This window comes from Neomonachus schauinslandi, chromosome 16, assembly GCF_002201575.2.
Source record: "Neomonachus schauinslandi chromosome 16, ASM220157v2, whole genome shotgun sequence".
NCBI lineage: Eukaryota > Metazoa > Chordata > Mammalia > Carnivora > Phocidae > Neomonachus > Neomonachus schauinslandi.
The window spans coordinates 53,672,701-53,699,037 of record NC_058418.1 but is presented as its reverse complement, the minus strand read 5'-3'; the positions used below and the strand labels follow the sequence as shown (position 1 = coordinate 53,699,037).

The 26,337-nt window shown below is 42.3% G+C and overlaps 1 protein-coding gene across 1 annotated transcript in view; it reads right to left on the bottom strand.

Moving 5' to 3' along the window:
* The window catches only part of CDH13 (cadherin 13), a 1,026,047-nt gene that overhangs the window by 981,537 nt on the left and 18,173 nt on the right, over positions 1–26,337 (bottom strand). Inside the window, exons 2-3 of the mRNA XM_044921967.1 lie at positions 25,379–25,393; positions 23,849–23,862 (exon numbers count right to left, since the gene is read on the bottom strand). Of these exons, the coding sequence (XP_044777902.1) occupies positions 23,849–23,862; positions 25,379–25,393 (29 nt within the window). The remainder of the gene's footprint in view (positions 1–23,848; positions 23,863–25,378; positions 25,394–26,337) is intronic.

Below are 26,337 nucleotides of genomic sequence, written 5' to 3'. Positions count from 1 at the left end.
TCTCCCATTACAAGTCAAAGCCTGCTTGCATTCTGAACCTAAAGATTTTAGGGCTGCACCTTCAAAAGTATCTTCTTAAAGAAGAAGAACACAAAGAGAAGAACCAACATAATCAACTCTGTTCTCCCTCCTTGAGCCCTGGAGTATGCCTTTTGAAAATCTGAAGGAGAAAGAAAACTTTTATTCTTTAGACTCCATTACCACACTAAACCAACTCATATACTAAAGATGCATGAAAGAGAGCATTGCCAGACATGGAAAGAGCTTAAAGGGTCTCTCAATTTCAGAGGATTTTGGAGTTGCTAATGCTCCTGCATTGATGACTGACCTTCTATACATATGTTAACAACCTACATCAGTGCTATCTTCTCTGTGAAACCCCCCTAACCCCTTCAATCCACTCTAATGTGAACACTCCTCCTCTTGCCCATGACACACACCAGGCTCAACTCTTTTATATTCAATTTTTCAACTTCAGGTTAAATACGGTTTCCTCAAGGAGACATTTCCCAACCCAGACCGGATAAAAACCTTTCCATTGTGCTGCTGCATTCTCTCTTTTGTAACTTCATGGCTCCTGGAATTATTTATCTAATACCTTCTTCTCTACTAGATTGTGCATTCCACCAGGGCTGAGTCTATCTTGTTCACCTCTGAAAACCCAGAGCCCAGTGAAGTGGCTGGATTATAGTCAGTGCTCAGTAAATGTTTGTTGCAGCAAAAATTTTAATTCCCAAGGCTCTTTCCTTAGAGATGCTATTCTTTCCTGCTGGTGAGATCCTAGAGAGAACTGTTATATTACTAAGGAGCCCAGTGAGTGTTTATTGAATGAGTGAATTGTTGAATGAATAACAAGACAAAGGGACAAATGACCATGAGTAGAAACAATAGCAAGAATAAATTAATCAACCACATTCGTCTACCAAATTCCTACCTGGGGACAGGGCTTTACTGGGCACTGAGGGAGGACACAGAAGTAAAAAATATGCTTCCTTTCTTAAGTGAAACATGATATCCCCACCTACCAAGAGAGTCACAAGGAATTCTAAGTAAAAGAGCAAATCAGAGAGTCTAGCAAATTCAGTGGAAGGACTATTTCAGGGAGAATGGAACGAAGGCTTATAAGAGCCATCCCCCAAGGCAGATAAAAGAGGAAATGATGGAGTCAGTGGATGATTACCCAGAGGTGTGAGTAGGAAAGTGGGTGGAACAACATGGGACAAAAAGATAAGGGACGAACTGAAGAATGAAATAGTCAAGAATGATACTGGGCATTCTGACTCTGAGTGATTTCAAGAATATTAATATCAATGATGGAAATGTGGTGAGGAGGACTAAAACTGGACTTTAGGGGTGGTCATAGCATACTGATGTACTGAATCTAAGGTGATGGGAACTTAGGAGAAAAATCAGCATAGAGAAATAGATGTAGGCGTCAGCTGCATAATAACAGCAGCTATCATTTATAGGGGTTAATGATGAGCATGGCACTCTGCTAAATGTCTTGCCCATAATTTCAGTCGATATTTACAACAGGCCCATGGGGTAGTTATTGTTATTTGTCTTATTTTGCAGATGAGAAAAATAAGGCATAAGAGGTTAAGTAATTGTCCCCAAACTCACACAACTGGAAAGTTACAGAATTAGAATTGGAACACAAATCTTCCCACTTCAAGTCTTAGTTCTTAACTTAAGCACTGAAAAGCAAGGTAGAGAGTGCCCAAGAAAAAACAGGGATGGTTCCTGGAAGCATCCTGGAAATGAAGCCATTCTTTCCAGAACAGGTGACTGTGACAGGGCAAGGCAGGGGCAGGAGGTTTTCTGAAGAAATTCCTCCTCCTTCAGGGAGGCAGAGTGTAAAGGATGCTCATAGGAAAGGACACTTCTCAGGTGTGTTAACTTCCTCTTTCCCTCACTCTTGGGCATGTGTGCCCCCTGGTGTATCTCCTCTTATATAAAGCAAAAGGTCATGAATGGAAAAGAAGCCCTAAGAACACCCAGAAGGTAAACAACTAAAATCTTCAGAAACTCAAAGATGGATCTGAGAAATTAAGTTCTGGAGAAGCTTGGGTATTAAGCTAATATTTCACGTGGGTTCGTAAGGATTAGCATTTTTATCGAAGTCTGAGTAGAAGATTACGAGTGGACTATGCTATGTGAGTAACAGATAAGGGTTAGTGATTAAAAATCACAACAATGTATACCTTAAAACTATTTTGATGAAGTTTGCTTTAAAGATTTATCTGTGTTGATATTGGGTGTATAGGTATAATTATTTTCTTTAAAATTTCATTTTAAAAATTTTGATTGAAGATTTGTAAAGGCATGTTTATAAATGTGGCTTTGCTCAGAAAGCTACCATCTTGAATAGTAGGAAAAGAACACGGCTTGTTGATTGGCTCATGTGACCAAGGTACAATGCCGCCACCTGGTGACACTGTACACAGTACAATCCAGTGTCAAAAATCAGTTTTATATTCCAAAACAAAACCATAAAAAAAAGTCCTTCTGGATTCCCTTCTGTTGTCTTTGTCATTTATTACTTAAGCAGTCATGTTCTATTCTCATTTACTTTACTTAGGATCAATTTATTGTAATGGTAAAAGAATGTTAGCTTTGGCGTCGAACAGACTTGGGTTCAACTTTCAGCAAAGCCAGTCTCTGGCTTTATGACTTTCTTCTCTTTCCTCATTTACATGCTTCCAAAAGGCAGATGTGAAGATTTAATGAGATCACATGTGAAACAGGCTTACTACAGTGTCTGGCACATAGTAAAACAATACATGATAATCATCACTGCAGTACTGATATTGTTCCTATTACTATTATCCGTGATGGCAGAGACTGGGAGGCAGACTTACCTCAATGATCCTGCGCCTCCAAGAGGATAAACAGTAACAACCATAGGAAAAATATTTTGTTTATATCTCAGGTACTAAACAGCTGTTACTACATATTAGGACCAGATGTTCCGAAATGATATGCAACATTATGCTCAATTCCAACTTTTACTGAATTGCTCGTTGATGAAATATGACTACTAGAGGAGATGATTTATTAAAGGGAAATCCATGGATGTGTCTTTAAGTTTCATACCCGACTACCCCAAATTACGCGCCAGTCTATATACTCTGAACGCTGCAATGTCTGGCCCATTCTGAGACTCTGTGGGAAGCTCATCCCCCAGTTACAGCCCCATCTGTCCTTCTACCACTGGTTCTGTGTACATCTGCCCTGCTGCATCCAGGTACAGCAAACCTGGGCAGTATATAGTTACAGAACCTATAAGCTCATGCTTCCTGTAGATGTGAACTTTTCATTGATTCCAGAGTCACTGTTGCTTCCAATTTTTTTTCAAGTGATTTTTTTTTTCTCATTTCACACTCAGGTGCCTGAAGGAGAATCCACTGGGGGAAAGTAGAGGTAAGGAAGAGGAAAGAATAGCTCTAAGCTATTCCCTCTTACTAACAGGCCACAGCAGCCATTGTTCTAACTCTCCCATAAAACCTTCTGGTTATTTCCTGATCTCTCTAGATGACATTCAAATGTTCTGATTAGGGGAGCATTTGCAATTCAGCATGAGGTCAAATGCTTTGGTGACAACTGCAAAATCCCTGCTTTGCTTTATTAAACCTCCCCAATAAATTCCCAGGCACAAGGAGGGGGCAGTCCAGCCAGAAATCCTGTATAACTCAGTGACTCAAGAAACCCAGGCAGAGCTTCAAATCCCTAGACCAGCAGCAACAACCCAACAAGGGCTGATTTCTGATCTGTGTATTTGTTCCTTAAGGTAGGTCAAAAAGGAAGAGCACATAATGGCTTCCCTTTATTTTTTTAAAGGGAAAATGTACAAATTGCAAGACATTCTCCATACTGAGAAAACAGAATACATCTTTGCCAAAGGGGCCAGGAGAAATATTTAGCACTTAAGCTGCTTATAGAGATCCATTTGTCACCTCCCTAACTAGAGTTCGGGACATTTGTCTTTGCAAGCCTACCAACCCAGCTGGGACATATCTCACTAGAGAGAGTGATGATGGGCTAGCAAATGGTTCAGCCCAATTATATATGCTTAATTGATCTAGATTCTAGAGGGCATACTTGTATGGAAAAGGGTTGCCAACTAATCACAAGAAAAGAAACAGCATCTTAATTGGGTGGCTTTACATTGGGCAATATTACAATTAGTTACAATGTCTAATAAGTTATCTATAATGCTTTTAATGAGAAACATTTAAGTCCTTCTGGAATTTTTCCAGTCAAATTAATTCTGAGGACTGGAAACAGTTTTACAAGTAATGTTATCAGAATTACAATTACATTAGTACTAGAATGTGTCACTTAAAATAAAAGGCTCAATGGGTAGGTCCTAAAAGACCCACTATTTTCTCTGTAGACTTTGTTAATGTAGTCATGATAAGATATATATTATCCATGTACTTTTCTCAGTGCTTGATGGGGCAACATGATCTACTGGGCTTGAGAGGGAGGGCAGGGCCCATTTGGCCTATACAAGGTGTCTGAGAAGGCAGTCCTTGCATATGAGACTTGGTTTTACCCAACACACTGTCCCCCTGTCTGACCATGCCCCAAAGGCTACCAGAAAGCAATGGCATTGCTGAGAGGTGACCCATCAATCGTCTGCAGTGGGTTTCCTAACATGCCCTTGGGAGGCATTATTCAAGCCCGAGCCTCAGGAAGTCCTAAAAGTGAGTCTTGGGCTTCTCTGATTTGAGGCTCCCCTGTGGCCTGTGGGCCCAGCTGATCTGGCCCCTTTGATGCAGATGGTAATGACAGCAATAACAAACACAGTCAGAAGGAAGCCACCAAGCTGAGCATGCCATGGGCACCAAATCATTTAATCCTCCAACCCCTAGGTTTATATCAGGCACTGCTATCATCTCTACTTTCCACAGGGGGAAACTCATATTCACTGAAATTCTGGAATTTGGTAAAGGTTCAAAGAGGTACTGCTCTGACACCAAAGCGGGGGCTCATACCCCCTGTGTCACAGCCACTCTTTGGCTCTCCCTGTTCTCTCCCAGATGCTATGCTGGACAGGTTAGGGTGCTCCAGGAGCCCCAATTTGCTGATGACACCTAGGGCACTAGTTTCCAAACGTTAGTGTGCCCCAGACTCACTTCGGAAATTTGTAAAAATACAGATTCCTAGGCCCCACCCCAAGGAATTCTGAATCTGTAGGTCAAAGACAGGTCCCCAAAATCCCTTCATTTTTTCACACCATTCCAGGTGATACTGAAGTGTATAGTCCAGACTCCTGCTTAAGGCAAAAACGGCCCAAATGGCCAACCCTGAGTTGTAGCTTTAGGTTAAGGACCATCTCTCCTATGCTTGAATGTTTCACTGTCAACTTCTTGTGTCCCTTGTGGAATGAAATCAAGTCCCTAGAACCAATAATAGACTTGGCAACGTGTCCCAGTCACCCTTGAATTATCGGTGGGCCTGACACCTCTCTAGGGTTGGCAGCTCTTATCAACTCTGCTCTCCCAGCCTGGACAGTACCACTTACCTTGTGATCAGGGCTCATGAGACACAAGGAACAACCAAAATCGAAGGTGCCAGGATTCCACAGAGCAGTTGAACTGGAAGCCACAAGCCCATGGTTTGTACGTTGCCTTTTGTGAGCCTTCATAAACTCACAAGGTAGCCTAGCGCTGTCTCCCCTGTGGGGCATGAGCCATCCTACAACATCTATTTGGTATTCATGGCATCGGGTGCACAGATGAGCTCTAAAGACTCAGAGTGCAGCCCTGGTAATGATGTAGCAATAGATGGAGTAACATTCAAGTAGAGACGAGAACCTGTGTTAATATTAGGTCAGCCAGACAAATACAGGTGTTTCTGAAAAACTGTATTAGGCTTTAACTTATCTCATTTCGAGACAGCTTTGAAAGTAGAGCATAAAAAGATTGAAAAGGCTCCCTAACCACATAGTCGTGAATGCCTGCCGTGGCAGGGCAGAGGTACAGAAAAGCCCAGGGACACAGTAAGCAGGAATGAGCTGTGGGGACATGGATGGGGGTGCAAGGGTGACTGTAATTTCATGACTATCTCAGACACTGGGTGTGCACTGCTGCAGAGTCCCCTGCCCTCACCTTGTCCCAGCTCTGAGTGGCTCCGGCCAGCTTCAGGTAGGAGTGTGTGACCATACCCTGCTCCTGTTTGGCCTATGAGTCTCTCACCTCCTGCCCTAGGGCTTCCTTCTTGACTCTATAGAGGGGCCTCATCCATGTACACACAACCCAAAGGTGCAAGAGAAGGAAAGCTCCTTGAGCAAATACTTGGCCAAGGGCAGAGAGGAGAGTGGATATATTTTTCCTCCTTCTCCCCACCCTACAACTCCAAGGGGCAGGCTTCTCAGGGACAGGGTCCTACAAACCTGTCAGTTGCCCCTGGAGATGCCCAGCTCAATAGCATACCCTCACGTGACTCCCCCTCCTTCTCTGTTTCACCACCCTGCTCCTTCACCCTTGCTCTCTGGACTTATCTTCCCTAATACAATATGAACATATAAGCCCTCTGCTCTGTGGGGTATCCAGCTAAAGCAGTGACTGAAGGCTGACCTCCTAAATTGAGTACCTGACTCCTTCATTTCTCTGCTAGTAGGTGAGACAACATGAATAAGTTGGTATAAAATCACTTCTAAAGATACAAGTCAAACCATTCCCTTCCCAGAAGAAACAGCTGAATCCTTTGTCAATTTGGAGAGAAACCCCAGAATGTTTAGATTTGGCCTCGGGGCAGGAGGGGAATACATGTTTAAAGAAGAGGGCCAGGATCTGTTACTGAATTTAACTCAGTGACAGGACCTGCACAGTGCATTTTATATGGGTTCTCTGTGGGAATCATCAGCCATCTTGACAAAGACCCGGATTCTCAAGGATGTGGAATAGCATCATTGGGGTGGTTGGAAGGCAGGCTGGCTCTGGGGTTAAACAACCTAACTTCAATCCTGGCTGCACCAGTTTCCATCTGTGTGATCCTGAGCACACAATTTCCCCTCTCTAAGCTTTAGTTTTCTCATTGGCAAAATGGGAGTGTTAACAGGACCATCCTCATATTGTCATGATATGCACAACAGGTGATTGAAGTCAACCCGCATGCCTCACTTATCACAGCGCCTGGCTTCTAGTAAATAGTAAAAAATAAATAAATAAATAAAAATGAGCTTTTGTAATTGTTGTCACTGCTATGTGATGCAGCCCAGACTCCAGTGCATGTGAGTCAAGCTTCAATGCCTGTCCTGTCCCTCACAGCCCACTGCCTGCCCCACAGACTATGGGAGGTCAGCTCGAGGCACCCACCAAGTCTGCAAGTTTAGCTCTCTTTACAGAAGCAATAAACACAGTGTGTGGTCATCCATCCATTTGAGAGGGAGGGCTGGTTATGGCCTTGCTGTGCAGCGATCCAGAGACCTTGCCTTCAGAGGGGACACTGGCTGTCTCACTGAAGTGGCTCTGTTATTTAATGTACATTGTTTAACATACACAAAAGGTTTTGCCAGTGGCATAATTGGAACAACAAATGATAAACCAATGTGGCTGCTTGCAGGAACTTGGGGAGACAGAAAAACACCCCAGGACAAACCCACCCCGGCTTCCCTGAGCACGTTCCCCAGCACCTACGGGCCTTGACAAAAGCAGGTGCACAATGGCTACCAGCAGAGAGGGGCATGGTGACTGCGGCCCTGAGTCCAAGAACGTAAGCGCCATACTCCACTCCCGGTCACACAGCTCTGCGAGGATTTAAGGAGATTTATACACACAACTGGTTCTCACTGGTGGTGTTACGTTCTATAAAGTCGCTGTGAACAGCAAATAGGAAACCGCTGCTCCTGGTGGAAATGCAGGGTTAGGTTCCTGTGAGCCTCTGGTCACAACACTTCTGCCATTCAATCAATATATAACTTTTTTTATATGTGTTTCTGTTTAAAGACAACTTATTTAATATATATTGTTGACTCATTAACATTGAACTCACAGCCAACAACACTGTAACTCATGCCTGAGTGAAGCTCATCTAACACACTCTTTCTCCAAAGCGCAGCCTTCCGCGCTTAGGGACACCAGACAGCACTTCCACATTACCCTCGTGGGCCATTTTAAACAAGAAAATTGCCAACACAAAGCACAAAAATGTGGAATATGATAGCACTGAATATCACCAAAAGGACACTTGTTTGCACTATGAGAACTAAAACAGAAAGGCAGAGTGTTGCCTTTTGGGGCCTCAGCTTGGAACATGCATGTCAGACGATTCAAATTGTTCATTATTCTGTGCAAATGACCACAAAAGAACTGTGAGTATTGACCTGCAGGTTACAAATACATTTTAGTGAATAGGCAAACTCACAAATACAGAATTATCAAATAATGAAGACCAACTTTGTGTGCATATATATATATAATATATAAAATGTATATACTTATGCATATATATGCATACATATATGTGTATAAAATATTTTAGCCTAGTTTCTATACCATACATTATCAAAAAATGTGAGTAATGTTATTACGGTTTAGTTTAAAAATCTGTCACTAGGCAAAGATAAATCCTTCTTTTCACGGATCAAACAAGCTAGGTGCAATTGTAAGTACAGTTGGTAGAGATAAATAAGATTTTCTTCTCTTTGAAAAAATTGGAAAAAAAAAAAACAACCTCCTGTACAAAGTGAGGCTGTTTTAAGGAAACATGCTGGAAAAATTTGGAACCCTTCTCCCTGCCATCAAGAAGGAAAGACCACCAGCCTTCTCCCTCAGAAATTATGTTTCAAAGTCATGGCTGATTTCTATTACCCACCTACTGCACTGACAGGACCTCAGGACTGCACTGGGCTCACTGGCTGACAGCTTCCATTGGGCATCACTCAGCGCTCACTCTCAGGCACCAAGCACTCAGCCTAAATTTACCAGTTAGCTAGTGTAGGTACTCTCACAGACCAGGGAGATTAAGAAACAAAAACAAAACAAACAAAAGAACAAAAAAACCGTGCAGCAGGACACTCTTGCCCTCCAACAACACTCCTTCCATCTGGAGGAGAGACATATCCACAAGAAGAACGGGTCGTGGAAACTTGCTTTGCAGTGTCACTCAGCAAGAAGTAACACTAATTTCAGAGGAAGCTAACATTTATATAGCACTCACCTTGTGCCAAGCCTAAGGCGCTCACCCTTCTTCTGCCTTTGACTTTGAGCAACCACCCTATGAGGTAGGTGCTAGTAATATCCTATTTTCCCCAAAATGAGACTGAATTTCAAAGGTCAAGGAACTCTGCCCAATGACCCACAGCTACAGGAGCACAAGTGGATCTAGAACTGTCCTAAGAGTTCAAGTGACGCTTACCCCAGAGTAGGCCTGTGAAGCTGGAGGGCAGAGATGAATTTCTGAAGGGAAAATTTAAAAAGAAAGTATTTCTTCTCCACGTCTGTGCTTTATTCTCCTAGTACATAATCCAGCAGAGAGGTAGGTTCCCTAGGAGAAGACGGATAGGGGCATCTCAGTTGCCCACATACCCACAATTTTAATTCTTCACACCAGCCTGACAGACATGTATTTTGTTCCCCTCCTACGTGGCGGAGGAGCTCCCCCTTCCTCCAGCTGACATGGCCCTGTGGCTGCATGTGCCCGCTGAGTGCTATTTGACATGTAAGCCCAGTGTTTTTCTGCTGGATTCCATAGTAGAGGCTTCTACTGACGCTCTCGAAGATTAATAGTAAGAGGTGCTTTTGTCTCCATCCCAGAACACGACACTCAAGACAGGGAGGGCACGCCTGTGGGTGTGTCTTAAGAGCAGCAGCAGTAGATTGGCTCTGAACGGCCCTCTTCTCCCGCAATGGCCCTTCCTAACAAGCCATCGGGTTGACTGGTCACTCAGGTGGCCTCATTAGCTAGGCTTTCACAACTAAGAGACCCAAAGGAAGAAAACGCCCTCAACTGTTTCTCAATTGTCTCCATCAGTCTTCATCAAATTAATCTCTTTTTAAGCACAAAAGTAATACATTCTCATTGAACTGTATTCAAACCACACGGAAGTGGAGAAAATTAAAGGTAAACATCTACTTCCTTCTCAAGACAACTACTGCTAACAATTTGGTGAAAATCCTTCCCCTATTTTTCCAACACAAATACAAAAAGTATGTGTGCACGTGTGTGTGTGCGTGTGTGCATATTGCATTTGTTTCTAAGTAAAATTAATATAAAGTTTTGTAACTTGTTTACATGCAACACACAAAGGAGACCTTTTTGTGACAATATCTGTCCCTACCTTGTTCTTCTGAGATCATTTATTTGAGCCGGTGCTGCCCGATGGATCTCCCTGGGATGACAGAGACATCCTATGTCTGCAGTGTATGATCTGGTAGCCACTGGCCACAGGAGCCTACTGAATACTTGAAATGGGCCTCGTGGGACTGAGGGGCTGCATTGTAAATTTTTTATTTTCTTTAATTTGATTAATTAAAATTTAAACATAACTAATCACATGTGGCTGGTAGCTGCTATATCGGACAGTGTAGATTTAATGAGTCCCCTAATTGAAGGGCACACATTAGCTTTTTCCTAAATTGTTTCCATTAGATATTCTGATGGGATACACATCTGTGTGTGTGAGAATATCTGAGTGCTAGCTGATTATTCCCTAATTGAGGTTTTCCCCAACACTTTGTATTCTCTATTAACAATAAGCCAGGTTTCTACAATTTGCATTCATTTCTAATAGAATAAAAGGCAGATGTGCCCATATATTTGCTGTGAAGTAGCCTGAAGGCACAGAGCTTCCAAAACGCATTTAGCATCCCTTTTGGAGTTGCACACTTGCCCTGCAGCAACCCGACAGGCTGGACCTTCTACAAGGTGCTACTGCTGATAGCCAGGCTTTCAGCAAGGAGGAACCTGCACTAAGCCTCCTCTTGGGAAGAAAGGTCTGCTGTCTGCCTGGCATGAATGAGCTGGCAACAACCTCTTTACTCAGTGCTTGGGATAATGCATCATTAATAGTGCTCATATTAAAGCACGACAAGCAATATTTTAGTCTGTTTTTTAATGTCCCTCAATTTCCCATTCCTATCTGTTCCTGCCCATCCCCAGAAAAACATAAATAAGGGGTTTGGCTGCACTTCACATAATTAGGCTCTGATCAGAGCTAATCTGTTGCAATGGATGATGTGTGTGTCCTCAGGACTATCTCTCTGTACAACGTGGGGAGGGGAGAGCTTGATGCCAGCTTCTCTGGGTCAGCATGAACAATGAGCTGATGCTCGAGTGGGATGAGAGGAAGCAGAGGAAATGGACAGCTGTATCCCTCCGGCATGAAACATCACAGTGGCCCCTGGGCAATCATCACATATCCAGTGACCCCTTCCTTCACAGAGACCAGGCCCACTTTGAAGGGGCCACTGCCATGTTCCTGAGAGGGAAGAAGGTGGCAGGTATTTGGTTTGTCTTTATGACTTTTTCAATGAACTTAATAGATTTTTTTTTAAACCTAATGAATATTAAATTCCAACCAGTTACATCCTTCCAAAGGCTCTTCTCATCTTTGTTAACATGCACATATATTTTACTTTTACTGCCGGAACAAAACTGTAGCAGCATCAACAGAACTCTAAATAAAGGAAGGGGAGGAAAATCACCCACAATGCTGAAAGCCCATCATATCAAACTGTTTTCATTTTTCTGTGCTCTCTTTCTGTCTTTGTTCATGTGTATACATAATTTATGTCTAAAGCTGCTCTGGTGTCTTTGGTTCCAGGTATGCAGTGAATGGGACTCAATATAACTCAACCCTCCAGCAGATTTTCTCCTGGTCCCTAGGTCTTATTTCTTCCACATCACCCCTGGCCTCTGACTTTCTGTTTTACCAGGTCTTGATCTATGATTAATCCCTGTGCCCCTGTTGGACCTTGGCTGGATTGACTGACTCTGGTCAACAGGGGTTCCCTCACCAGTGGGATTTCCCCCACACCCTGGCAGGTGCAGGAATGCCCATCCTGGGTGGTCTTGGCACATGGCTATTATGATTGGTGGCTCCTCTGCCATATTTTGTTGTGAAACATTTTACATATCACCCCTGATAGACCCATGTTTGTCTGCCTTGGCTTAACTCACTTTTGACACCCAATTTCCATGCTCTCATGTTTTACTTGTATCTGCCTGACCCATGTTTATCTCTGGGTTCTTAATCCTAGACAAACCAGTATACTCAGTTCACTGAGGTTCCCTGGACCCCATGGTCTCTGGGCCACCTTTCTTCTCTCCTTTTCCCAACAGCTTCCTCTGAACCTAGAACCTCAGCCAAGCTGGTTGCAATCTATAGAGTAAATGAAGTCATGCTTTCTGCTTTTAAAAATTAACATCATTTTTTTCCAATGCTACTGTATAAGCCTCCCCATTACAGTTTTAGTCTTCTATTGAATGGATGTTCCATCACTTCTTAACTGTTTCTTAAAGCAATGGTCTCAGTATGGAATGACTTTGTACCCCCCACCAGGGGACACTTGACAATGTCTGGAGACATTTTTGGTTGTCACGGGTGGTGGGGAGTGGGTTTAGTGGGTCAAGGCCAGGGATGTTTCAAGACCTCCTACTATGCACAGGATAGTGCCTGTCACACAGAATCATCTGGTCCAAATGACAACAATGCTACCGTGGAGAAACCTTGCCCTAATGTTCAGATTTTCCCATTTTGTCATGACATTTCATGAGTCCTCAAGCCCGTCTTACTCATTGTTGTGTTCCCAGTGCCTCACACAGTACCTAGCCTGGGGTGAATTCCTGTGGACATGCTGTTTTTTCTCTTTAGGATCATTTTTTAAGGAAAATTCCCATAGGGGAGTTCTGTTCATATATATGGTTTTCATATTGTTTGCAACAGCCAGTATATACTCTTTCCTTATCTAAAATGTCTATTTTTACAAATTCTTTTGTACCAATTTCTATGTGGGAGTAGATACACACTACTACTTTTAATAATTTTGTACAAATGCACACAGCACATAAGCTCAGCTAGTACACTGTGCTTCTATAGCCTTGCTTCTGGCATTTCCCTCTCAATGCCAAAACCATCTTTCTATTGTTATCACCAATCTTATTCATATCTGTTTAGGAATTACATGTTTCTACCTTTGGGGTAGAGTATTCAGAGCATTCTGACTCCAACGCTGTAAAAATGGAAAAAGGAGTAGTGGGACCAAGGTGAAATAGAGAAGTTATACCATCTAGATGCTGAACACAGATGATGCTAAATCTTTGAAGAAGTTGTATCAACCCTATCAGCAACTACATGTTTTTTTCTTCTGGTATAATTTTGTATAAAATAGGGATAACAAAACCTATTCACCTCACTGGTAGGCTGTTTGCAGGTGCTATGAACAACTCAGCATGATGACCAGGAAGAGATGAAAGTCACCATAAGAAAATGGAGAATATTTTCAGGGCTATGATCAGAGAAATACAAGAAAATTCATCCCCTTGACAACCTTCTTGGGGGATAATTTATCAAAGTACAATTATAGAATTCTAACCACACACATACACACACACATACACAAACACACACACACATATATACACAAAGGAAAAAAATTACACTTTTCCCATTGTGCTTTTTATGTTGAGGATCTATTTTTCTATTGTCATAGGCACTGAGAAGGCAAAGAGAAACAAAACACACTAAGCATACATTTAAAGGGAGAAAAATAAGCATAGCAAACCATCATGGCATCCACCATGTACTGGGTAGAGTCCTGAGCTCTTCAGGTATAATTTAATCTTCACAACCACCCTTTGGGATCAGTACTATTTTACATTATTTAATAGATGTGGAAAGTGAGGCACAAAGAAGTTAAATAACTTGTCCAAGTTCACATGCTTAGTAAACAATAGAGGTACAATTTAATTCAGGCAGCCTGACTCTAGTCTTAAACCCTGGGCTATACTCTCTCTCGAGACAGATAAAGAAAGAAGTAAGTATATTAAAATGCAACCAAGATGGAATTTATCCCAGGTATGCAAGTTTGGCTTAACATTTAAAAATCAATTAATGTAATCCATCATGTAAACAAATTAAAAAACAGAAATCACATGATTATATAAATAGGTCCAAAAAAAAAAAGCACTTGGAAAAATCCAACATCTATTCATAATAGAAACTCTCAGCATAGTAGGAATGGAGGGGAACTTGATTTGATAGATAGCATCTACAAAAATCCTACAGCTAACATTATATTTAATGGTAAGAAATTCAAAACCTTTCTGATAAAATCAGGTACAAGGGGAAAAGGTCCCCTCTCAACACTCCTTTTCAGCATTGTACTGGAAGTCCTAGCTAATGCAATAAGACAAGAAAATAAAATAAAAGGTGCACTGATTGAGAAGGAAAAAATAAAACTAAGTTTTCTGATGATTGTCTATGTACAAAATCTGAAGGGATCAACAAAACTCCTTAAAATAATAAATGATTATATCAAGTTTTCAGGAGACAATATTAATATACAAAAGTCAATCACTTTCCTATATACCAGCAATGAACAAGAGAAATCTGAAATTAAAAACATAATGCCATATATTTTAGCACCCTCCCAAAATGAAATACTTAAGTATAAATCAAACAGAATATGTACAAAATCTATATGAGAAAAATTACTCAACTCTGTTGAGAAAAATTAAAGAACTAAAAAATGGGGAGAGATTTCATGTTTATGAATAGGAAGACTCAACATTGGCAACATGTCAGTTCTTCCCAACATGATCTATGGAGTCAACACAATCCCCATCAAAATCCCAGAAAGTCATCTTGCAGGTATCAATAAACTGATTCTCAAGTTTATATGGAGAGGCAAAATCCCCAGAATAGCCACCACAACACTGAAGAAGAGCAAAGACAGAGAACTGACACAACTCAAACTCAAGACTTAGTGTAAAACTACAATAATAAAGACAATGTGGTATTGGTGGAAGAACAGACAAAAAGATGACTAGAGTGGAATACACAGCCACATAAATATAGTCAACTGATCTTTGAAAAAGAAGAAAGGCAATACAATGGAGCAAAGGTAGTCTTTTCAACAAAGACTATCCAGCTAGAACAACTGTATATCCACATAAAAAAAAAAAAAAAAAAAAAGGTCTAGACACAGACTTTACATCCTTCACAAAAATTAACTCAAAATGGATCAGAGACCTAAATGTGAAACACAAAACTATAAAACTCCTGGGAGATAACATAGGTGAAAACTTAGATGGCCTTGGGTATAGCAAGGACTTTTTAGATCCAACAACAAAGGCATGATCTAAGAAAGAAAGAATTGATAAGCTAAACTTTATTAAAATTTAAAAATTCTGCTTTGCAAAAGACACTCTCAAGAGAATGAGAAAACAGTTCATAGACAAGGAGAAAACATTTGCAAAGACATATCTGATAAAGGACTTTTTTCCAAAATATACAAAGAACTTTTAAAACTCAACAATAATAAAACAAACAACTCAGCTACAAAATTGGCCAAAGACATTAACAGATACCTCACCAAAGAAGATATACAGATGGCAGATAAGCATATGGAAAGATGCTCAACATTCTATGTCATTAGTAAACTGCAAAGTAGAACAATGAGATACCACCACACACCTATTAGGATGGCCAAGATCAGAAACACCGACAACACCAAATTCTGATGACTATATGGAGTAACAGGAAATCTCACTCATTGCTGGTGAGAATGCAAAATGTTATAGCCACTTTGGAAGACAGTTTGGCGGTTTCTTACAAAAGTAAACATACTATATGTTCCAGCAATTGCTCTTCTTGGTATTTATTTACCCAAAGGAGTTGAAAACTCATGTCTACACAAATGTTTATAACAGCTTTATTCATAATTGCCAAACTTGAAAGCCAGCAAGATGTCCTTTAGTAAATGGATAGACAAATAAACTGTGATACATCCAGACAATGGAATATTATTCAGCTATAAAAAGAAAGGAGCTATTAAGCCATGAAAAGACATGGAGGAATCTTAAATGCATATTACTATGTAAAAGAAGGCAATACGAAAAGGTATAATTCCAATTACATTTGACAACAACTTAAACAACACAGGTTTGAACTGTACACTTGTATGCAGACTTTTCCCATAAATACAATACTGTAAATGTATTTTATCTTCCTTATGATTTTCTTGATAACAATTTCTTTTCTCTAGCTTACTTTATTGTAAGAATACCATATATAATGCCTGTAACATACAAAATATGTGTCAATCAATTGTTTATGTCATCAGTAAGGCTTCCAGTCAACAGTAGCTTATTAGTAGTTAGATTTTTGAGGAGTCAAAAGTTACACATAGATTTTTGACTGTGCAGGGATTCAGTGCCCCTAGCCCCCACACTGTTCAAGGGTCAACTATACGTGACATTCTGGAAAAAGCAAACTATGGAGACGGTAAAAGAATTAGTAGTTGCTAGGGGTTAGGGAAGAGAAAGGGATGAAAAGGCAGAACACAGATTTTAAGGGTAGTCAAATATTCTATATGATACTATAATGATGAATACAGGTCATTGTACACTTTTCAAACCCAGAGCATGTACAACACCAAGAGTGAACCCTAATGTAAACCATGGGCTTTGAGTGATAATGATGTGTCAACGTGGGTTCATCCGTTGTAAAAAATGTACCACTGTGGCGCAAGAGTTTGATAGTGGAGGAAGCTGTGCATATGTGGGGGCAAGAGGTATCCATGAAATCTCTGTACCTTCCACTCAATTTTACTGTGAACCTAAAACTGCTCTTAAAAATAAAGCCTATTTGAAAATTGAAAAAAATAAATGCAACCAGGTGCAACCCTCCCTCCCTCCCTCTCCAGCCTCCTATCTCATCACAGTCTTCAAAACACACACACACACACACACACACACAAACCCCATTTAAATGCAAGCAGGTGTATTCCTGCCTCTCTCTCTCCAGCCATGCTGAGCTGGCTCACATTCTCTCTCCACCCTATACCTTTGAACCACTGATTTCTTGACTTAGAATCCCCCTCTCCAACCCACAACTCCCAGCTTTGACTATCTCCAATATGGTACCCACTACCAGCTATCACCTTTTGGTTGCCCCACCCCGACTGAGCCAGATGCTCTTTCTCTGTACTCCCAAATTAAAATCAGAGCTCATCCCACCAGCCCAGCACCTGCCATTCTGCACATAAACTTTCTGCTTAACTCTCTGTCTCCCCCACTGGCCTGGAAATGTGCCAGGTTCTAAAGGGTATGTTGCGGTGTCTTAGAACCTTGTGAAGACCCTGGCACGTAGCTGGTGCCCACTAAATGCTAGCTGAAATTTAAAGCCCTTGCCTAGTGAGCTGTTACCCTAAGGCATCCTGTTTCCATTGCTTCCTATGTGAGTGCCCTTGCCCACTCTGGGCCTCAGTTTCTGCACTGTTAAAAAGAGCATCATCATCCCACTTTATCCGTCATGGTGCCTTGGGTTTTGTGCAGCACTTATGACTAATGGACCTTCTTTAATGTTTGCTTCTACTAAAACAAAAGGTCTATGAAGCAGGGACTTGGCTGCGTCCATTGCTGTTTTCTTGGTGCTTACCATATCTGGCACTCAATAAATGTGTTGAATTAATGAATGTATAAGTAGATGAATCCTCTGATACAATGGGAAAGGGAGGGAAATTGTCTTGGATTTCTTTCTGAATTCCCTCTCCAATCCCTGGAGCCCAGCCTATATACTCCAGAGCCAAAAGAATGAGCACAAGCTGGAGAATTATCAGTTCATGGCTTATTAGCTGCATGGCCTTGGGTCTCAGCTACCTCATCTGCATAACGGGTACAGTTCTAGCACTCACCTCATTGCTGCTCTGAGGAGTAATGAGGTGATATGAAGAAAGCACTCAGCTCAAGGCAAGACATACAGCAGTCATTACATGTTTCCCATGTTTAATATTATAATCTGAGAGCCTGTTCTTGCCCCTTCTGTGTCCCCTGCTATTCAGCATGCAGGGGACTTGTTCTGAATGTAGAAAGAACCTATTTAAATCCTGGTTCCTCTTTTTTAACTGTAGAGCATTCATATCCTTACCCACAGCCTGCTCCCCTGGGGATGTCTGCCCCCAAATAAAGGTTGTCAAACATTTTAAATGTTATTAGATTGTCCAGTAAATGGGAATGCCCAAAGCAGAGAGCCAGTCAATCAGGATTATTTGAGAGCTTCAAAAAGACAGAAGGAAACCATTATTAGGTTTAAGAATATTACGTTCCCTCTCCCACACAGCCTTTATCTAAATCTTCATTTAATTGGCAGCCTTCAGCACTGTCAGAATTGCATTCTGAGAACCAGGAGAAGTTTTCAAACATTCACGCAATATTACATGCTTGGCTCAAAACTACTCAAGGGGAAAGAATGATCCTTTCTGCAAGGGATTTGGGGAATGCCATATCACTGACGCTACAGGGCCCAGGGAACTGACCTTGAATCGAATAAGACACTAGCACCATCATGTAAACTTAAACATGCTGTCTGAGGTTTAAGGCAGAGAGAATCAGATCTGCTGCCCCCCTACACTCCACAGGTGGCTCCTTGAGGCCAAGAATTGGTGCCTTCCATCTCTGTAGCTTCACAGCCTCCCACACTGCCTGGCACATCACAGGCATGAAATAGATGTTTCTGGAATGACTAATGAAGATCTTCATGGTTTTATGTAATAAGGGAAATTGACTCTCAGGCTCAAGGGCTTCTCACCAGAGGCCAGGCTGGAGAAGAAACCCAATTTCCCCATCTCTTCCCCGACCCCCAACTTGCAGCTTCTTAACAAGTCTCACTGATTTCATATCTTCTGATCTCTGATCTGCCTCCTCCTCTCCTCCCTCAGTGCCTTGAATGGGGTCTTCAGCCCTCCTCTCTGGAACGATTGCAAAAGGCACCTACATGTCTCCCATTCTCAGCCCCCATGTAGGCACAAGCATACTGATGATTCGAAAACCCAGGCTTGACAGTGCCACTCTGCTGCTTAAAAATCCCTCATGGCTCCCAGAACCTTCAGGACACTCTGTCTGTGAAGCTGTCCAGTCCCCTCCCCTGAAGCCCCCTCACACCCCGTCAGCCCCAGCTGCCAGGTCCCTCCCTGTTATGCCTTCATTCCCACTGAGAGCTTTGTGCAAGCACCTCCAGTCCCATTTTCTGACTGCCTACTTCCTGTTGATACTTCGGGGCCCAGTTCAAACACTGTCTCCACCAGAAAGCCTTCCTCAATCTCTCTCTCTCCTCTCCTCCCCCAAGCAGGGCCAGTCTCTCCTCCTCTGTGCTCCCAAAGGGCCTGAAGCTGATAACACCTCATTTCTTTATTTTTCATTTAAATTAAGCCAAGGCATTACAGAAAGTGTGCAAAACCCTCGTTATACAGTTCAGTATTTTCCACAAGGTGCCATGCAACCAGCACTGAGGACAAAAAATAAAACACTATCAGGTTCTCAGAAGCCTGCCCCTTCCTGCCTTCTTTATAACCACTTTGGAAAACTACCTGGTGATATCTACCAAAGCTAAAATCAAACTGTTTTCCAAAGCGGTTTTGCTCCCAGACCCTTTCATCTGGTCTTGACAAAGTTGGCGAGCTTGTCTGTTTCACCTTCGGAATTATAAGATTCTGGGATCAGAAACTAAAATTTGGTTACCTCCTTATCACCAGCTCTCATCACAGAACTGGCTCATGATAGGTACTCTATAAATGTTGAATGAATGTAGGAAGAAAGGAAGGAAGGAAGGAAGGAAAAAAAAGGGTAAAGAATATGCACCCTCAGTTTGGACAATGGTCTTGAATTTCTTCTGATCAATACTTTGTTCAGCACACTTTCCTCATTTGGAACCCACAGTAGTGCCGTGATTCTGGGATTCCCACTGGAACTCACAAAAGGCCAGATGTCCTTCCAAGATTGTTGAGGACAAAAAAAAAGCCTCTAAAGGTCATCTGTTTTAATCAGAAGAATCAGAATTCTAGGTAAAGCAGGCTAACTAAATTGGTTTGGCAGCCAACCTCAGCAGCAAATGTAGCTTCCAGCATCTTCCTAGATTGGTTCATTTTCCAAGATCTGTGATTTTTAAATGAGAAGTAGGATCAAAGGTCAACTTTACCCCCTGGAGCACAAGCTAAGTATGTGCTGTAATCACATCACAGAGCAAACTTCAAAAGCTCACGGTGTAGTAACGGCAACCACCTGTCTATCTTCAAACCAGATGAATGGCTTTCTGATGCTATCAATCAGAGAAGAAGATGTATAAAGAGCAGCTGATCCTTATTTAACCAAGCTTTTCTCATCTTGTCATGAATAAAAAGCACATGCACAATCCTGTCCCAGGTGAGAAATAGAACCTGCTAGAAAATGCTAGAGGGTCTGTTTTTTTCCTGGAACTTTTCAGAGCCTGGAGGTGTCACACTGGTGACAGCCCAGAATGACAAACCAATAATGCTTTCCCAAAGCACAAGACTCCAGAAAAATAGAGATCCAACTCTACAACTTGATCCTCCCTTCCCAGAACCTGAGCCTTGCTCAGAACAACAATCTCCTTAGAAAGTGCTGTGACGTTAGCATGTTCTTAGAACTTCGCTTTTATGACTGTGACTGGCAGAAGGAAGGCAGCAACGATAGGTTACCCCAGCAATATCCTGCTTTCAAAGAGCAAACTGGAACTTGTAGCCTTCAAGATGAAAGGACCCAAATTAGAGCTGGTCCTTCCTGAATTCTCAGTCATGTCTGATCTTCCCTCCAGGCCAAGATCACATTTCTAGCAGCCTGTTCAGTTGTCAATACCCATAACCAATCCTGAATCCTACAATCCAGGCCTCACACTGTCCCTGCTGGAAAATCACACGGCTTTGCTTCTCCTATTGAAGGCATGGCCATGGACAAAGAAAACCCACAGGATGGAATGCAGAGCTATTAGCCCCCGCTCTACTCCGTACAATTACCTCTGTGGCTTTATTCCAGTGGCTTCCCCTCTCTGAGCCTCAGTCTCTATATCTGTAAAGTGGGAAAGCAACACCCTCCTGACTGAAGATTGAGACAATGAACAATGAACTCTTCTCTGCGCTTGGCACACAAAAGGAATTTAATGAATATACACCACCTCTCTCTCCCAGTAAAATTGCAACAATATAGAATCAGAAGACCAGGATTTGAATCCTGGTTCTGCCAATTATTCGCTAAGGAAGACAGGTCCCTGATGCTCAGTTTCCTTAACTGCAAAATGTCATCTGTGGCCCCTGGAAGGCTGAATGATAATCAATGAAGATGTATGTGAGCACGCCTCACAAACCCTGAACTCTTTGGCTGTGAACTGAGATGAATCACAGCAACTCTGACATTCAGAGGCTTGAATTAGACAATGTGTATATAAGTACCTCACAGAGTGCCCGACACATAGATGGTGCTCCTTAAATTTTAGTTATTTTAACTTAATGATTAGAGTAGCATTTAATTAAACAAAGATCATTGGAGCACAAAAAATGATTGTTCTTAGTCTTCCCACCAAAGCAAATTGAAGTTCTGTCCTTGGAGAGACTATGTCAAGCCGACAGTGACACCGTGGGGCCCTCCTGCCAGCAGGGGTATGGGTCTAATGGGAGGTGCTCTTTACAACTTCCCTCTTCCCCCAAAACTATGCAAAAGGTAGAGGCCAGCTGCGCCAGATAAAGCTTATTAACACAGAAAGACAAAAACCATTCTAGCCTGACAAACCACACCCCTCAGTTTCATCTTCTTTTTTCTGTTTATTTTTTTTTTAACTTTCTGACTTCATCTGCTTGCCGCCCTGCCCCACTGGGCCTCCAACCAGCCTGAACTAGTTCTCTCGCAGACTGGAGCCTTAGAGGGTGCCTCTACTGCCCGATGTGTGGATTGATTTTTACACTATGCAAAATCAATCCTGGGCATGCAATTTCTCTGGTGGCTCAGTCTCAGAGAGAACGTTTCCTTGGTAGGTTATAGGATCGCACAGGGCAGGAGCGCACTGGCTGAGCACTGATGCAGCTTGGCAGCAGCCAGAGCTGGAGAGATAGGGGGATTGGGGAGGAGAAATAACCAGAGAAATGAATTAAGTTGAACCTCTTCATCCCAACAGTGGAATATTTTGGGGCTCAGCTAATCCTGAGCCAAAATAGCCAGGGTAGGGGTTGCACTCATAAAGGCTAAGTGGCTGGGTTAATAAGGCTTTCAGGATTCCTCATGCCGAGTCTGCACTGTGCAGACTTCTGCAAGCATCAATTATAAAAGCATAAAGCTTTCTGGAATGAAGAAAGAGCACTGAGTTCACGGTGCTTGCTGGGGTCTGATGGATCTTCATCCGCCCCCCGAATCTTCCAAGTGCTTCACTACTTTCCTTCCCTAGCCAATCTCCCATGCCTCCAGAACTCCTCTAACTTTGCTTTAATGAGCAGCCTCTGTTTATTAACGCTTTGGTCAAAAAGAACAACAGAAATGTGTACCCCAATATGCCTCATTACAAAGTGCAGAAGGTTAGTTTCCAACTAAGAAAAAGTACATTTGGCACAGGATCTTGCAGAAAATCTATTTTCTCCTAAAGGAAGGGAGAGCTGACCTCTTGCTGTCACGGGCAGTGCAATGTTGGGGCTACAGGTATAGTTTCTTGGGGCACATTCTTTAAGTGACTGAATCTCAGTTTCTTGATCTATAGCTTGGAGTTGTTCCCCAGGAAATGGCATTTATTGTGACCATTAAGGCATCAGGATCCCTGCCTGGTTTGGATTTTTAGTGTGCCGGACACGGTGTGAAGAATGTCACATGCTTTAGTTCATCCTCCTAAAGAGCCCATGAGATGGGGATTACTACTATCCTCCCCATTTTACAAATGAGGAGACTGAAGCAAACGGAGTCTTGGGGTTCGCTAAGGTCACAGGGCAGCGGAGCTGAGGGTCAAGCCCAGGCAGTCTGGTGTCCTCGTTCTTAACCCGCAATTTCTTTGCTTTCACTTTTTCCATTTCTCCTTCCACTCCCCCAACCTTTCCCTTTGTTCTCTTACATCAGCCCTCTTTCCTATTTATGTATCTATTCCTTAGGCTTGCACCTGTTTTTGAGCCCCTACATGGTCTGACTGGTCATTTCATAGATTCCCCTCACAATGTCCTGGACCCTCAGCTCCCCCATGCAACTGTGATTACTTGAATGGCCCCCATAAAAAGAACTAGTGACCACACCTTCTTCTTGCAGAATATAGTGCTTTCTCCAGGTCCCTTCCTTCCTTACCTTCTAAGGTAACTGCAACTTTCCTCTCAAAATTCCCTCTTTTCTGCTTTGACTTTATAGTACCCTACATTTTCCTCCTTACATGGTTACCAATCCATCCACCCATCCATCATCCATCCATCCACCCATCCATCCACTCACCCATCCATCCATCATTCATCCATCCATATATGCATACGTACATACAGTTCAATTAACAATTATCTGAACTCGGATTCTTTGTGACCTTGGATAAGTGCCTTTATTTCTCTGATCTTCTCTTATCTCACTTGTAAAACAGAAATACTAGGAACATAGCTTATAGGATTGTTGTTAGGTTTAGATGAGACAGTAGATGTAAATAAACCTGTCTCAAAGGGTGCTCAATATATGTTTGTTGTTCCATTGCTAATTTTCTTTTTTAGATGAAACTGCATTATGTTTTTGGGCTTCCAGCTCAGTCTCCTTCTCCCTCTGCCCCTCTCCCTGCTCCTTCTCTCTCTCTCTCGCTCTTTCTCCCAAATAAATAACATGTTAAAAAAAAGAAATTGCATTATGTTTTAATAGTGAGATATACTCAAAATGATTACCACACACCATGCAATGCAACTATAGATGGGGGAAATAATGTCAGAGTAATCCCTGTATCACTCAGAATCATTGTTAAAGCACTCTTAAAGTAAAATGTTGGGATCATTTCTGGCATTTTTCCCTTTCTTCCCCATCATCCCATTAGCCACCAAATCCTAAAATTGGCCCTTCCCTCTCCACACTCCCTGTGACCTTTATTTGCTCACAAGCTGAACTTCTTACCTTGGGTCTTCCCCAATCCAATCCATTTCCACACCACCCACAGGTTAATTTTTCTGAAATATCATTTTCCATTCCCTTCTTTGAAACCTCTGCTGGATCTCCACAACCTATTTTTTACAAGTTTTTTTTCCCTTCTTTCACTTTTTCACATTTACTGTCTTTTTTCATTGTAAATGTAATACACCACATCAATGGAGATTTGTAAACTAGAGGGAGAGAAATCACTCACAAACCCATTACACAAACAAAACCACAGTTAGGATTTTGACAAATTTCCTTTCAGGTGTCACCTCCTTTCCCATATATAGAGGCTTTTTTTGCTTGGTAGGAATCCCACTGCACACAGAATCTCCTGCTCTGCATCATTTCTCACTTAGGCGATTTCTCCATGCCATTGTTGTTTTCATAATGCCCTCTCTTCAATGCCTGTGTAATATTCCATTGAGTCACTTAGCCAGTTGCCATTTCCTAGAATTTAGCTCATTTGTTGAGCACTTAGGAGAGCCAGGCACATGGCAAACACTCAATACATGTTGACTATTATTACTGTCCTCAATTCGGGCTATCACATATAATGCAGAGAAGTATTTCTGTGTATCATTTTTTATACCTAGCCCTGTTTCTTTAACTTCTCAGATGTAGATTCCTGGCCCAAAGGGCATCACCGTTTTTATGCCTTTGGATACTGACTACAGCAGATGCTGAGGACTTCCCACCTCCCAAGCCCATATCCCTCTGGCCTTTCCATTAAAAGGCTGGCCCCATTTCCAGCTGAAAAACTCCACACCTCTTTGCTGATGGCTTTCTCTGGGACCAGAGTCCATACCCAGAAGTCCAGTAGGGCTCAAAATCAATGCCACCTGGAAGAGCCCCAAAACAATGCCCACCCAGATTTGTGGCATAGAGTCTGGAGCTCCCGTGTCCCTCAGGTGGGATAACTCTGACGTGTTCTGCACTGGCTCCCAAGGGTCCCCAGGAGAATTAAGGTCCAAACAGCCACAGTAGCAACTAGCTGAAGAGCAGACACTCCACATGGCTGCCCTCCCTTCCTTGCTTCATCTCCTCACCCCCCTACAGTTTTCCCTGGAACACCTCCCAGGTGAATCAACTGCACTCAAATCCTCTAGAATCTGCTTTTGGGGGAACTCAGACTGAGACTATGACACTTACAGACAAATGACTAATAACCATCATTTGCTAAATCCTGTCTATTCACCTCCTCAAAGAACCAACTGCCATTTCCCAAAGGCTTATCATTTGCTCAACCAAGATTTTCTAGGGTTGTCTTGAATTGCCATGCCAGCCCTATCACGTAGGCATCATGGCCCTTACTTCATAGACCTGATAACTGAGGCACAGAGATGTTAAGCCACTTGCCCATGGCCACACAGACCTCCAGAGCTGAGGTCCAAACCAATTCCAGCTTCCCCCAAGGCCTGGGCTCCTAACCACCATGGGTTACTGCCCTGCAGCAGTAGTGAGATCCTTTGGCTAAAATAACACTGATACTATTAATAGCTGCCAGCCCTGTAGCACTGATCCAATTTCACACTGTGTTCACATTTACTGTCACCCAGAACAGCCTCCTTGTTTCCCCCTGAATATGCTATGAGTACCTCTGCCTCAAATTGAACTCATGCTTCCCTCCAGCTTGTAACACTCCCCCTTCCTTCTCTATTTCTCCCCCTTTTGGTCTTGATCCCACACCATTTTCTCCTTACTCTGCATTTGTCTGCTACTGACATTCTGACTCTCCCTCTGACTCCGTTTCCTCATCGGTAGATGTGGACGATGGTCAGTCCCACCTAACAGGGTTGAATGAAAGCATGTAGCACAGCACATGCTTCATCGGAGGCAGTTAACAGATGCCATCTACACAATCAACTGGACCTACAGAATCTCTCCTCCCCCACCACCTCCTAGACCTCAACTGACTCTTCCATTTCTTTGCCCCATATTTCACAGACTATGTCAGGTCAGGCAGCACTAGTAAGTTAAAAATCATGTTTAAGGAATCAGAAAAACATTATCCAAAGCTTGTAAACTGGCCATAACGATTGATGGAAATCCTTTGAATATCACTCAGGGACAAAGGTCACCAGTAGATGTCTAGATACATGTTCATAGTTCATCTTGTTGTTTGCTCTTGAAGGAAGTCCCCAGACTCAGTGAACTTACCAGTCACTTGTCGATTTTTGTCCTGTAGAAGCAAAAATAATTTGTCTAGTGGAACAGATAACCCCGAGATTTAGGCATGTTGCACATTAACTG